We start from the raw sequence: 16,320 nt of genomic DNA on the forward strand, positions 1-16,320 counted from the left end.
TAAGCTGCAGCCTTCCAGCGTCCAGTGTTTCCTATAATGGAGCTGATCAGTGACCCTCTGACTCTCACTCTCTGGCTAGTCAACCATGTCACCCTGTCCTTCACTGACTTCGAGCTGGAGATGCTAAATTCCAACTGCTCACATGATGCCGTGGAAATTCTTGATGGAGACAACTACCAGGCGCCTTCTATCGGTGGGTACAGTTATGGCAGCTTTGGTAGAACCAAACATCCTGAACCGAATCTTAGCCTCTGGATTTCCTTCCAGTAGATCCTCACAGTCGTTTGCTGTCATGGTGTTTTTGGCCTCTCCTCCTGGCTGATCCGTGTTACCGGATGGTTTATGCTGAGTTAACATCACGACCTTTAGATGGCCACTCCAACACATTAACTCTATTTTCATTAACCCTTCGTAAAACTGCGATGTACTAAGATCAGATCCATTCTATGTTTGGAACTCTGTTTATGTCCATGTTGTTTACATCTGAGACCATCTGTTTACTGAGTTAAGTGCATGGTTAGCCCTCTAAGCCTCATGCTATCTGCTAGCAGTTTCTCTCTGATGGCCTGATCAGGCTCAGGAAGCTTGTTCTCTCCATCCTTTGAATAGACCAACCATCATTTCTATAGACCGCACTAAAGGAGGATTAGCCTGGTTCAGTCGCGTGGACAGACCGGTCCAAAACATTGGAATTTCATGGAAAGTTGTTTCATTTGCTTGATACCAAAATTCAAACCATTCTAGGTTCAGGATCCACCATTTCGATGATTTTAAGTATTTTCTGTTCATCTTTCCATGATTTGGGCTTAGAGATCATAAAACCCATAAAACGGGGAATCCTTTGAAGTTCTGCAGGTCCTGAATGTTTTAAACATCATTAGCTGCTCAGGTTTCCCCAACTGTCATCAAACTGGATGACTATGGCTGCAGACCGAGTAGGAGGGCCACCATGATCCCCAGCTCTGCCCCCACTGGTGGAGACCAATGACATCATCATTTCAGTACTTCCTGTATGGTTTAAAGGAAGCACTAATTACAAGCATTTAATTCAATAAACTATCTAATTATTCTGGGTATAAAGAGGTTGAATTTAAAGACTGATCCACCCTGAGATGAATTCAGGCAGTAAAACATTTAACATTAATTTCTATACAGTCTGTTTAGTTTGCTGTTTAAAAGTATGTGAACCTTTGTGAAGCTTCATGCGTTGCTATTGTTGCTGTCGGCAGGGCGATACTGCGGCGATGAAATACCCCATCCTGTTACGTCCTTCAGCAACTCTCTGGTGGTAAACTTCATCTCTGATCACTCAGTGTCCAGGAGAGGATTCAGGGCGGTCTACTCTGCCTCCACCTCCAGTACGGTCCAACGCCGTTAACCAGCCCTCATTGGCGCTGAGTGACGCTGCAGCCATGTTTAATCCTGCTCTCTACCTGCTCAGGTTGTGGCGGCGATCTGGTGATGCAGAGCGGGGCCTTTAACAGCCCCAACTATCCAGACGCCTATCCTCCAAACATGGAATGTGTTTGGACCCTGAGGAGCTCACCAGGGAACCGTATCCAGCTCTCCTTCCTGTGAGTCCGCCGGCCTTCTTCTAGTCTGCAGGACCCATGGCTCGCCTTCATCCACAGGGATGGTTTGGATAATAGGCATCCTCTCTGAATGCCTGCTTCATCTCAATTACAGGCTAAAAGCTCATTTTTAATCAAATGTAGAAAGTTGATTAGAAACATGAGCAGTCTCTAGCTGATCCCTGATTGGGTGCGGATCAATCATAATGATTGACTGATAAACAACTGCCCCTAGTGGAGGCGTTTAAGTATCTTGAGGTCTTTTGTTCAGGAATGAGGGGAAGATGGAGCGGGAGGTCGATAGGCGGATTGGTGTGAAGTGTGTGCTGTACCGGTCTGTTGTGGTGAAGAGAGAGCCAAAAAGCAAAGCTCTGAATTTAGCGGTTGATCTACGTTCCTACCCTCATCTATGGTCATGAGCTTTGGGTCATGACCGGAAGAACGAGATCCTGGCTCCAATCGGATGAAATGAGTTTTCCCCATAGTGTGTCTGGGCTCTCCCTTAGAGATGGGGGAGGAGCTCAGTCATCCGAGGAGGACTCAGAGTAGAGCCGCTGCTCCTCCACATCAAGAGGAGCCGGTTGAGGTGGCTCTGGCATCTGGTCAGGATGCTTCCTGGACGTCTCCCTGGTGAGGTGTTCCAGGCACGTCCCACCAGGAGGAGACCCAGGGGGAGACCCAGGACACGCTGGAGGGACTATGTTTCTCTGCTGGCCTGAGAGCGCCTTGGGATTCCCCTGGAGGAGCTGGACCAAGTAGCTGGAGAGAGGGACGTCTGGGCCTCCCTACGGAAGCTGCTACCCCTGCAACCCGACCCCGGATAAGAGGAAGAAGATGGATGGATGATAACCAACGTTAGACTAGTATCATTTTAAACCAAGATGAACCTTTTTTTAACAAACATAAAGTTAACAAAGGACAGCAGATGGAGGGAGAAGCATAAGCCTGCATTAGCGGCTGGCTAGCTCAAAGTGGTCTGTCCCCCGTCCTGCAAACAGGAAGCCTGGCTTTGTCTCTCAGCTGGAGGGGATGAGCTGCCAGGGTGGGTCCTTAGGAAAGACCCTTCACTAATGCCTGCTTTGGTGAGTGGTGGTCTAGTGGTTAGGACATAGAGATTGGAATTCAAGTGGGGAGTTCAAGCCCCACTCCCACAGACTGCCACTCCTGAGCAAGACCCTTAACCCTGCACTGCTCCCTGGGCACCGCACAATGGCAGCCCACTGCTGCCCACAGGGACGTTTAAATGCAGAATAATGACAATAAAACGCAGGAAAATGGAGGGATTTCCTGTCGTGTTCATACCAGTCCCTCCCAGTCTGGCTTAACATTGGCCTGGACATGTTGGCAGCATGAGCAGCATGTCCGCCATGTGCTCCACAGTCAACCCTTTGGATCAGTTTGACAACGGTGAAGATGATCTGAACACCTGGAACATTAAGGAGTCGAACTCTGATGTTTTTATGATCATCAGTTTTTAGACATTTCAGAATCCTAACAGCAGCTGTTCTTCAGTATGTTTCACCTTCAGGGAAGCTGTCAGAACGACTACCTGGAAATCAGAGAAGCAAACTCTTCTGGACCTGTTGTTGGTCGGTTCTGTGGGGCGGAGCTTCCCTCCAACTACACCTCTGTGAGCGCTCACATCCTGTGGGTGAAGTTCGTCTCAGATGAGTCAGTGAGCGGGGCCGGCTTCAGAGCCACTTTCTCACATGGTGAGTGCTCTACGTCCAAGCTCTGCTCCTTAGAGGGAAGGCGACTCTGTCTATAGAATATCTATAGACTCTTCCCATGAATCTAGGGAAGGAGATTAGATGTTCTGATCAAAAAGTTCTTAGTTTTTGATTTCAATGTTCTTCATGTAGTTGATGATGTTCTACAAAGAACGACTAGACCTTTAGCCAATTAGCTAAAAATGCTAACTCTAATGTTAATTGGTGATAGAGTGGCCCAACCAGCAGAGCTAACGGTTGAACCTGTGGCGATTTCTCAGTGTGTGGCGTTGATTTGATCGGGGAATCGGGTCAGGTTGCGTCTCCGCTGTATCCCAGGAATTATCCTAATGATGCCGATTATCGATGGACCATAACGGTGGAGGGAGACAACTACGTCCAGATCCGCTTCCTGGACATGGATATAGAGGACCTCTATAACTGCTACTATGACAAGCTGAAGGTAAGACGGCTGCTGGTCTTTGATGGAAGCAGATTATCTTCATCTAGATTGATCGAAAGTGAATCAATGCAGTCAGACTGACCGGCTGATAGGTCTGTTAGATTTACAGTCAATCAGGACTTCCTCCAATAGGAGGAAGTCCTGATTGGAATACAAATCTTATGGAATTGTATCTTATCACCATCTAGATGGAGATAATAGACTGATGCTTTCAGAGGTCTCTGACCCAGGGTTACTGTTGCCTCAGGTTGGTCCTCCTAGTAGATGCTTCTGGAACGACCTCTAACCTCTTTAATCAGCACAGTTGGACGTTATGTGTTCCAACATTTTGGAATTAGAGCTGAATAGTTTAGCGGAGCTTCTGAGTCGGACTAGAGGAGCAGTTTTGGTGGAGTACCATCAGCGGCTCTCCTTTCTCTCCAGATATTTGATGGCCCAGATGTTTACTCCTTCCCTCTCGGGAGATTCTGTGGTCTGAACCGGCCCGATCCAGTGAGGAGCTCAGGAAGCACCGTGACTCTGCACTTCCAGTCCGATTCCTTCATAGCAGGAAAAGGCTTCCTTCTGGAGTGGACGGCTGTGCAGGACTCTGGACCACCACCCACTATCCCACCAGGTCAGGCTTCACCATCTCCTGAACGTTTCTGTTTCCTGCTGAAACCAGTTACTGTAATGTGGTTGCTTGTTGACTGGGAGCCAGACTGGTTTAAGCCACTTAAGTCTGAATGTTGACTTTACTCTGATTTAAAGGCAACTTTAGTTTTAAGGAGACATGTAGTCTCTCAACATGTCCGACCCCTTATGCTCTCTGCCTATTATCATCACTTCCAGACCATAGATAGTAACAGCACTCCATGAAACTCCATCTTTAACTGGTATCAGTTAAACAAATTAAACACTAAAACCAAGAGAAACAGGACCAGAACCCATCCAGACCAGACCATAGAGAACCAAAACCTATCCAGATCGGACCATGAAGAACCAGAACCCATCCAGATCAGACCATAGAGACCCAGAACCCATCAAGATCAGACCATAGAGACCCACAACCCATCCAGATCAGACCATAGAGACCCACAACCCATCCAGAACCCATCCAAATCAGTCCATAGAGACACAGAAACCATCCAGATCAGACCACGAACAACCAGAACCCACCCACATCAGTCCATAGAGACTCAGAACCCATCCAGATCAGACCATTAACAACCAGAACCCATCCAGATCAGACCATGAAGACCCGGAACCCATCCAGATCAGCCCATAGAGACCCAGAACCCATCCAGAAACCATCCAGATCAGACCATAGAGACCCAGAACCCATCCAGATCAATCCATAGAGACCCAGAACCCATCCACATCAATCCATAGAGACACAGAAACCATCCAGATCAGACCATTAACAACCAGAACCCATCCAGATCAGACCATGAAGACCCGGAACCCATCCAGATCAGCCCATAGAGACCCAGAACCCATCCAGAACCCATCCTGATCAGACCATAGAGACCCAGAACCCATCCAGATCAATCCATAGAGACACAGAAACCATCCAGATCAGACCATTAACAACCAGAACCCATCCAGATCAGACCATGAAGACCCAGCACCCATCCAGATTAAACCATAGAGACCCAGAACCCATGCAGATCAGACCCAGACCATAGAGAGCCAGAATCCATCCAGATCAGACCATAGAGACACAGAAACCATCCAGATCAGACCATGAACAACCAGAACCCATCCACATCAATCCATAGAGACTCAGAACCCATCCAGATCAGACCATGAAGACCCAGAACCCATCCAGATCAATCCATAGAGACAGAGAAACCATCCAGATCAGACCATTAACAACCAGAACCAATCCAGATCAGACCATGAAGACCCAGAACCCATCCAGATTAAACCATAGAAACCCAGAACACATCCAGATCAGACCATAGAGACCCAGAATCCATTCGGATCAGACCATAGAGACCCACAACCCAATCAGATCAGACCATAGAGACCCACAACCCAATCAGATCAGACCATAGAGACCCACAACCCATCCAGAACCGAACCAGATCAGACCATAGAGACCCAGAACCCAAACAGATCAGACCATAGAGACCCAGAACCCATGCAGAACCCATCCAGATCATATCATAGAGAACAAGAACCCATCCAGATCAGTCCATAGAGACCCAGAAACCATCCAGATCAGACCATGAAGAACCAGAACCCAACCAGATCAGTCCACAGAGACCCAGAACCCATCCAGATCAGACTATAGAGACCCAGAACTAATCCAGAACCCATCCAGATCAGACCATAGAGACCCACAACCCATCCAGAACCCATCCAGATCAGATCATAGAGACCCACAACCCATCCAGAACCCATCCAGATTAGACCACAGAGACCCAGAACCCAAGCAGATCAGACCATAGAGACCCAGAACCCATCCAGAACCCATCCAGATCAGTCCATAGAGACCCAGAAACCATCCAGATCAGACCATGAAGAACCAGAACCCACCCAGATCAGTCCACAGAGACCCAGAACCCATCCAGATCAGACTATAGAGACCCAGAACTAATCCAGAACCCATCCAGATCAGATCATAGAGACACAGAACCCATCCAGAACCCATCCAGATCAGACCATAGAGACACAGAATCCATCCAGATCAGACCATAGAGACCCAGAACCCATCGAGAACCCATCCAGATCAGACCATGGAGACCCAGAACTCAATTAGATCAAACCATAGAGACCCACAACCCATCCAAAACCCATCCAGATCAGACCATAGAGACCCATAACCTAATCAGATCAGACCATAGAGACCCAGAACCCATCCAGATCAGTCTGTACAGACAAAGAAACCATCCAGATCAGACCATGACGAACCAGAACCCATCTAGATCAGTCCATAGAGAGCCAGAATCCATCCAGATCAGACCATAGAGACACAGAAACTATCCAGATCAAACCATGAACAACCAGAACCCACCCACATCAGTCCATAGAGACTCAGAACCCATCCAGATCAGACCATGAAGACCCAGAACCCATCCAGATCAATCCATAGAGACAGAGAAACCATCCAGATCAGACCATGAAGAACCAGAACCCACCCAGATCAGTCCACAGAGACCCAGAACCCATCCAGATCAGACTATAGAGACCCAGAACTAATCCAGAACCCATCCAGATCAGATCATAGAGACACAGAACCCATCCAGAACCCATCCAGATCAGACCATAGAGACACAGAATCCATCCAGATCAGACCATAGAGACCCAGAACCCATCGAGAACCCATCCAGATCAGACCATGGAGACCCAGAACTCAATTAGATCAAACCATAGAGACCCACAACCCATCCAAAACCCATCCAGATCAGACCATAGAGACCCATAACCTAATCAGATCAGACCATAGAGACCCAGAACCCATCCAGATCAGTCCGTACAGACAAAGAAACCATCCAGATCAGACCATGACGAACCAGAACCCATCTAGATCAGTCCATAGAGACCCAGAATCCATCCAGATCAGACCATAGAGACATAGAAACCATCCAGATCAAACCATGAACAACCAGAACCCACCCACATCAGTCCATAGAGACTCAGAACCCATCCAGATCAGACCATGAAGACCCGGAACCCATCCAGATCAATCCATAGAGACAGAGAAACCATCCAGATCAGACCATTACAAACCAGAACCCATCCAGATCAGACCATGAAGACCCAGAACCCATCTAGATTAAACCATAGAAACCCAGAACACATCCAGATCAGACCATAGAGACCCAGGACCCATCCAGAACCCATTCAGGTCAGACCATAGAGACCCAGAATCCATCCAGATCAGACCATAGAGACCCAAACCCATCGAGAACCCATCCAGATCAGACCATGGAGACCCAGAACATCAATTCAGATCAACCATAGAGACCCACAACCCATCCAAACCCATCCAGATCAGACCATAGAGACCCAAACCTAATCAGATCAGACCATAGAGACCCAGAACCATCCAGTCAGTCTGTACAGACAAAAAACCATCCAGATCAGACCATGGACGAACCAGAACCCATCTAGATCAGTCCATAGAAGAGCCAGAATCCATCCAGATCAGACCATAGAGACCAGAAACTATCCAGATCAAACCATGAACAACCAGAACCCACCCAATCAGTCCATAGAGCCCTCAGAACCCATCCAGATCAGACCATAAGACCCGAACCCATCCAGATCATCCATAGAGACAGAAACCATCCAGATCACCAGAGACCAGAACCCACCCAGATCAGTCCAAGAGACCCAGAACCCATCCAGATCAGACTATAGAGACCCGAACTATCCAGAACCCATCCAGATCAATCATAGAGACCAGAACCCATCCAGAACCCATCCAGATCAGACCATAAGACCAGAATCCACAGATCAGACCATAGAGACCCAAACCCATCGAGAACCCATCCAGATCAGACCATGGAGCCCAGAAATCTTAAACAATAGACCACAACCCATCCAAACCCATCCAATCAGACCATAGAGACCATAACCTATCAGATCAGACCATAGAGACCCAGAACCCATCCAGATCATCCGACAGACAAAGAAACCATCCAGATCAGACCATGACGAACCAGAACCCATCAGATCAGTCCATAGAGACCCAGAACCATCCAGATCAGACCATAGAGACATAGAAACCTCCAGATCAAACCATGAAACAACCAGAACCACCACATCAGCAGACCATAGAGACCCAGGACCCATCCAGAACCCATTCAGGTCAGACCATAGAGACCCAGAATCCATCCAGATCAGACCATAGAGACCCACAACCCAATCAGATCAGACCATAGAGACCCACAATCCATCCAGAACCCATCCAGATCAGATCATAGAGACCCACAACCCATCCAGAACCCATCCAGATCAGACCATAGAGACCCAGAACCCAAACAGATCAGACCATAGAGACCCAGAACCCATCCAGAACCCATCCAGATCATATCATAGAGACCAAGAACCCATCCAGATCAGTCCATAGAGACCCAGAACCCATCCAGAACCCATCCAGATCAGTTCATAGAGACCCAGAAACCATCCAGATCAGACCATGAAAAACCAGAACCCAACCAGATCAGACCATAGAGACCCAGAACCCATCCAGATCAGACTATAGAGACCCAGAACCCATCCAGAACCCATCCAGATCAGACCATAGAGACCCACAACCCAACCAGAACCCATCCAGATCAGATCATAGAGACCCACAACCCATCCAGATCAGACTATAGAGACCCAGAACCCATCCCGAACCCATCCAGATCAGACCATAGAGACCCACAACCCATCCAGATCAGACTATAGAGACCCAGAACCCATCCAGAACCCATCCAGATCAGACCATAGAGACCCACAACCCAACCAGAACCCATCCAGATCAGATCATAGAGACCCACAACCCATCCAGATCAGACTATAGAGACCCAGAACCCATCCAGAACCCATCCAGATCAGACCATAGAGACCCACAACCCATCCAGATCAGACTATAGAGACCCAGAACCCATCCAGATCAGATCATAGAGACCCACAACCCATCAAGATTAGTCCATCGAGACCCAGAAACCATCCAGATCAGACCATGAAGAACCAGAACCCAACCAGATCAGACCATAGAGACCCAGAACCCATCCAGATCAGACTATAGAGACCCAGAACCCATCCAGAACCCATCCAGATCAGACCATAGAGACCCACAACCCATCCAGAACCCAACCAGATCAGACCACAGAGACCCAGAACCCAAACAGATCAGACCATAGAGACCCAGAACCCATCCAGAACCCATCCAGATCAGTCCATAGAGGCCCAGAAACCATCCAGATCAGACAATGAAGACCCAGAACCCATCCAGATTAAACCATAGAAACCCAGAACACATCCAGATCAGACCATAGAGACCCAGAATCCATTCGGATCAGACCATAGAGACCCACAACCCATCCAGAACCCAACCAGATCAGATCATAGAGACCCACAACCCATCCAGAACCCATCCAGATCAGACCATAGAGACCCAGAACCCAAACAGATCAGACCATAGAGACCCAGAACCCATGCAGAACCCATCCAGATCATATCATAGAGACCAAGAACCCATCCAGAACCCATCCAGATCAGTCCATAGAGACCCAGAAACCATCCAGATCAGACCATGAAGAACCAGAACCCAACCAGATCAGTCCACAGAGACCCAGAACCCATCCAAATCAGACTATAGAGACCCAGAACTAATCCAGAACCCATCCAGATCAGACCATAGAGACCCAGAACCCATCCAGATCAGACCATAGAGACACAGAACCCATCCAGATCAGAGCATAGAGACCCATAACCCATCGAGAACCCATCCAGATCAGACCATGAAGACCCAGAACCCAATTAGATCAAACCATAGAGACCCACAACCCATCCAAAACCCATCCTGATCAGACCATATAGACCCATAACCTAATCAGATCAGTCCATAGAGACACAGAAACCATCCAGATCAGACCATGACGAACCAGAACCCATCTAGATCAGTCCATAGAGACCCAGAATCCATCCAGATCAGTCCATAGAGACCCAGAATCCATCCAGATCAGTCCATAGAGACCCAGAATCCATCCAGATCAGTCCACAGAGACCCAGAACCCTTTCAGATCAGTCCATAGAGAACCAGAACCCATCTGGTTCACACTCCTGTTCGGTGGCTTCCTCTTCATCAGGTTGGTCTTATGAAGAAGTCTTTGATGTCTGTGTCCCTCAGGTGCCTGTGGTGGACTTCTCATGGCCGGTTCTGCTCCTGCTTTCCTCTTTTCCCCGGAATGGCCTGAAATCTATCCTCCTAGCCAGGAGTGTACGTGGCTGATTCGCGCCGCTGACTCCATCGTAGAGCTGAACATCTTGTCTCTGGATGTGGAGGGATTCCCACCCTGCCTCTATGACAGCCTCATCATCAGAGACGGTGAGCAAAGCAGCAGGACTGACAGGAAATAGATTGGTTTGATTTACATCAATCGTTTCTCAATTCACAAGAGCATGAGTACAGACTCGTGTCCTTGGCAGGTATGTTCTTGACTAGAACCCAGGAAAGGCTGAACTATGACCTCTCTGGTTCTGCTGTACTGGATGGGGCCATCCATCTGTGGCGCTAATGGCTCTGGTTGATGCATGTCTGCAGGGTCCACCAGTCTGTCCCCAGTGCTAGCCAGTGTGTGTGGCAGGGATCCTCCAGGCTCCATTCACTCCTCAGGGGACTCCATGTTCATCCACTTCTCTTCAGACAGCAGCATCGGCGGCCGAGGCTTCAACGCCTCCTTCTCCAAAGGTTCTTGTTTCTCTCTGTCTCAGTGAATGCTAAGCTGCTGCTGTGGTTTAACATTGGTCTTTCTAAGCATTTGTTCAGATATTATCTGGGTTTTTAGTCTGGTTCTTTCTCTGGATTATCTCCATCAGAGCATGTTGCATTCACTATCTGAGCCATTCCTAATGCCAGTGTTCTGTTCAGGTTGTGGCGGCTTGCTGCATGTGGACCGGGGGGTTCTGAGCAGTCCTCACTACCCCCAGAACTACTCCCCTGGTCTGAACTGTAGCTGGCATGTCATGGTCACACCAGGCTTCCGGGTCTCCGTGGTTTTCCAAAGCCCCTTCCAGATTAACGGCTACGGCACCGCATGTAGCTCTGGAGACTACCTGGAGGTAAGAGGGAGGGTTCTGGACCAAGGCTAGTGCTGGGGATGGAGATGCATTCAGGCTGATGTAATCCTGGACTAAACGGCTCGAGAATGACCTCATTCTGCCAAAGAAAGAGGCTTTCAAAGCTCTAATCTGCAGGTTTTCTGGGGTTAAAGGAAAATTCCGGTTTTTAACACTTTTAGCCCCTTTTCTGTAGTGTCCAGGATGAAATCGAATGATCGACACCAAAATTTTGACGATTGGTCCTGTCTCTGCTATTTGGCTCATGCAGAATCCCCCCCTGGCTGCTTCAGAATGGCTTCCATAGAGCATGTCAGATAATGTCCTTAAAACAACCTTAAACGTTATTTTTTTTAAATATGCTACTCACCGGGTCGTCAGCGCTGTTCAATGACGTTCCAAAAAAGTTTCGTAAAGAAAAAACGTTCCTGTAGTGTTTTATTTAGCATTTTGTAAATCCCATTGAGTTCTGTTGGAATAGTCAATATCCCTCCGCCACCGGAAACGGAAATGGGGCCTGTTTACGCTTAGTTGTAGTCTTTTCGCAAGGCCCAAGTGTTTATGCTTCACTCTGTGTACTCCGACGTCGAGGTGCTAACGTCTCTGTTAAACACTTTAAAAAACTTGGAAAATGGAATACGAAAGGTGGATTCTTGAGGAGGACATATTGGACTTTGAGTTTGACGGTAGAGGATACCGTCGCCAACTAGTGGTCTGGAGTGTGCAATGCTTCAGATTCGAACGGGAAGCGGAAGTTTATAAGCGGTTGTGATGTATCGGAAAAAATAGTTCTGGGATTTACAAAATGCTAAATAAAACAAGACAGGAACGGTTTTTCTTCACGAAACTTTTTTGGAACGTCATTGAACAGCGCTGACGACCCGGTGATTAGCATATTTTAAAAAAATAACGTTTAAGGTTGTTTTAAGGACATTATCAGACATGCTCTATGGAAGCCATTCTGAAGCAGCCAGGGGGGGATTCTACATGAGCCAAATAGCCGAGACAGGACCAATCGTCAAAATTTTGGTGTCGATCATTCGATTTCATCCTGGACACTACAGAAAAGGGGCTAAAAGTGTTAAAAACCGGAATTTTCCTTTAAGGTGAAATCAAAGGATTTATACTTGGTGCTATTTCTCTGGGTGGAGACTCTGGTGTAGTTTTGGGAGGAGGAGATGCCATCTTTTTCCAGTCCTGCAGGCGGCTGACCAACCCGGCTTTACATCTGTTTCTCCTTGTTTCCACAGCTCAGAAATGGCCCAGATGGTTCGGCTCCACTCCTACATGAACGTATCTGTGGTGCAAACCCTCCACCCATCCTCCAAACCACAGACAACCACCTCTATGCTCACTTTGTGTCTGATGCCAGCAACGAGGCCACTGGCTTCAAACTGACCTTTGAGGCACATAGTCAAGGTAGCTTCCCCAGTTCTTCTTTAGACACAATAACTCAATGTTGACGTTCAGCTTTGATTCTGAAGAAACATCTCAATTAGACCCAAGTTCAGAGGCCTCGACCTAACCAGATCAGCTCTTAGGTTTTAGACTAGAATACATACAGGTTAGCATGCATGAGTTAGCATTCATGGGTTAGTATACATACGTGTAAGCATACATACAGGTTAGCATACATTCGGGTTAGCATGCATGAGTTAGCATTAATGGGTTAGTATACATACAGGTAAGCATACTGTACATACAGGTTAGCATACATACGGCTTAGCATGCATGGGTTAGCATTCATTGGTTAGCATACATACGGGTTAGCATACATACGGGTTAGCATGCATGGGTTAGTATATATACGGGTAAGTATACATACAGGTTAGCATGCATGGGTTAGCATTCATACATGTTAGCATGCATGGGTTAGTATACATACGGGTAAGCATAAATACAGGTTAGCATACATACGGGTTAGCATGCATGGGTTAGCATGCATGGGTTAGCATTTGTGGGTTAGTATACATACGTGTAAGCATACATACAGGTTAGCATACATTCGGGTTAGCATGCATGAGTTAGCATTCATGGGTTAGTATACATACAGGTAAGCATACTGTACATACAGGTTAGCATACATATGGGTTAGCATGCATGGGTTAGCATGCATGGGTTAGCATTCATGGGTTAGCATACATACGGGTTAGCATACATACGGGTTAGCATGCATGGGTTAGTATATATACGGGTAAGTATACATACAGGTTAGCATGCATGGGTTAGCATTCATACATGTTAGCATGCATGGGTTAGTATACATACGGGTAAGCATAAATACAGGTTAGCATACATACGGGTTAGCATGCATGGGTTAGCATGCATGGGTTAGCATTCATGGGTTAGCATACATACGGGTAAGCATACATACGGGTTAGCATACATACGGGTTAGCATGCATGTGTTAGTATGCATGGGTTAGCATTCATGGGTTAGCATACATATGGGTAAGCATACATATGGGTTAGCATGCATACGGGTTAGCATGCATGGGTTAGCATACATACGGGTGAGGATGAATGAGTTAGCATACATACATGTTAGCATGCATGAGTCAGCCTTCATGGGTTAGCATAAATATGGGTGAGGATACATGTGTTGACATACATACAGGTGAGCATGCATACAGGTTTGCAGACATATGGGTTAGCATGCATGGGTTAGCATGCATGGGTTAGCATACATACGGGTGAGGATGCATAGCATAGCATACATACAGGTTAGCATACCTAGAAATGAGTACATATAGAGATGAGCTTACAGAGAGATGAGCAGCAGAAGGTTCTGGTTCTGGGCTGGTTCTGCTCTGCGTAAAGCCTGGTTCCAGTTATAACAGATTCAATTTCCCCCCAGCCTGTGGAGGCTTCATAGTGGTCAGGGATGAAGACCCTCCAGGATACATCACCTCACCCAACTACCCAGAGAACTACCCTCAGAACGTGGACTGCATCTGGGTCATAACCGTCCCCAACGGAGAAGCTGTCCAGGTGGACTTTGAGGACTTCTACATCGAGCCCACCTCCAGGTACCGCTGCTCAGGTTCTGGATCCCTTTCACTTCCTGCTTCCTCCTCTGAATAACCGTCATTATTTCAGTGGCATCAGAAGATGTTTGATTTCAGCCAAAGTCACCAGGTTTCTTGTTCAGAACTGGTTCCTGGTTCAGAACAAGTTCCTGGGTCGGAACTGGTTCCTGGTTCAGAACTGGTTCCTGGTTCAGAACAGGTTCCTGGTTCGGAACTGATTCCTGGTTCTGAACTGGTTCCTGGTTCAGAACAGGTTCCTGGTTCAGAACAAGTTCCTGGGTCGGAACTGGTTCCTGGTTCAGAACTGGTTCCTGGTTCAGAACAGGTTCCTGGTTCGGAACTGATTCCTGGTTCTGAACTGGTTCCTGGTTCAGAACCGATTCCTGGTTCAGAACAGGTTCCTGGGTCGGAACTGGTTCCTGGTTCTGAACTGGTTCCTGGTTCAGAACAGGTTCCTGGGTCGGAACTGGTTCCTGGTTCTGAACTGGTTCCTGGTTCAGAACAGGTTCCTGGGTCGGAACTGGTTCCTGGTTCTGAACTGGTTCCTGGTTCAGAACAGGTTCCTGGTTCAGAACAGGTTCCTGGTTAAGAACAGGTTCCTGGTTGACTGATGGTTCTGATATAAGGTAAGGGTTCTGTTTATGTTGATGATGTTTGGTTCTGTGTTCATCATCAGCTGCTCCTACGACTACCTGGAGCTCAGAGACGGTTCGTCTTTGAACTCGGACCCGATCTCCCGGCTGTGTGGCAGCACCAGACCCTCCACCCAACATTCCAAGGGTTCCTCCATGCTGCTGCGCTTCCGTACCGACACCAGCGTCACGCACAAAGGCTTCAAGGCCCGCTACTCCATAGGTGGGACCATGACGTAGAAATGTCTTTGTTAGAGCAGCCATCAGTAGAGAGAAAAACCAGGAGAGAAACAGACTGACTGAGGCAGACAGGAGACGTCCCCTGTCCATTACCACTATCCATGTCCTTTGTCCTCTGTTCATGTCATCTGTCCTTTGTTCATGTCCTCTATCTTCTGTCCTGCATCCATGTCCATTGTCATCTGTCCTCCCTTCTCCCACCCCTGTCCATGTTCTCTATCCATGTCTTCTGTACTCTGTCCATGTCCTATGTCTTCTATCCTATCTCCTTGTCCAGTGTCCTCTGTCCTCTCTTCTCCCGCCCCTGTCCATGTTCTCTATCCATGTCTTCTCTCCCCTCTCCATGTCCTCTTTCTTCTGTCCTCTCTCCTTGTCCATTGTCCTCTGTCCTCACTTCTCTCTCCCCTGTCCATGTCCTCTATCCTCACTCCTCTGTTCATGTCCTCTATCTACATCACCTGTCTTCTGTCCATGCCGTCTGTCCATGTCTTCTGTCCCCTGTACTCGGTCAATGTCCTCTGTCCCTTTCCTCTTTCAATGTCCTCTATCTTCTGTCCCTGTCCTCTGTCCATGACCTCTATCCCTGTCCTCTATCCCTGTCCTCTATCCCTGTCCTCTATCTTCTTTCTGCTATATTCTATCCCTGTCCTCTGTCCTCTATCCCTGTCCTCTGTCCTCTATCCCTGTCCTCTATCTTCTTTCTGCTATATTCTATCCCTGTCCTCTGTCCTCTATCTCTGTCCTCTATCCCTGTCCTCTATCTTCTTTCTGCTGTCTTCTATCCATGTCCTCTTCCCTGTCCTCTATCCCTGTCCTCTTTGTTCTTTCTGCTATATTCTATCCCTGTCCTCTGTCCTCTATCCCTATCCTCTGTCCTCTATCCCCTGTCCTCTATCCCTGTCCTCTATCTTCTTTC

The 16,320-nt window shown here is 47.7% G+C and overlaps 1 protein-coding gene across 1 annotated transcript; it reads left to right on the top strand.

Annotated features, from left to right (window-relative positions):
- Nucleotides 1–36: 36 nt before the first annotated feature.
- On the top strand, nucleotides 37–15,387 carry LOC119782078 (cubilin-like; the record flags this gene model as incomplete). The annotated part of the gene is made up of 12 exons (XM_038282860.1): nucleotides 37–193; nucleotides 1,230–1,358; nucleotides 1,442–1,574; nucleotides 3,084–3,283; nucleotides 3,562–3,743; nucleotides 4,167–4,359; nucleotides 10,576–10,773; nucleotides 10,990–11,136; nucleotides 11,317–11,507; nucleotides 12,755–12,923; nucleotides 14,361–14,532; nucleotides 15,209–15,387. Coding segments are annotated over exons 1-12 (2,050 nt in total), but the record flags the coding sequence as incomplete, so codon positions are not given.
- Nucleotides 15,388–16,320: the final 933 nt, after the last annotated feature.

The sequence above is a fragment of the Cyprinodon tularosa genome, unplaced genomic scaffold (assembly GCF_016077235.1).
Source record: "Cyprinodon tularosa strain WSP-4 unplaced genomic scaffold, ASM1607723v1 ctg1880, whole genome shotgun sequence".
NCBI classification, from domain to species: domain Eukaryota; kingdom Metazoa; phylum Chordata; class Actinopteri; order Cyprinodontiformes; family Cyprinodontidae; genus Cyprinodon; species Cyprinodon tularosa.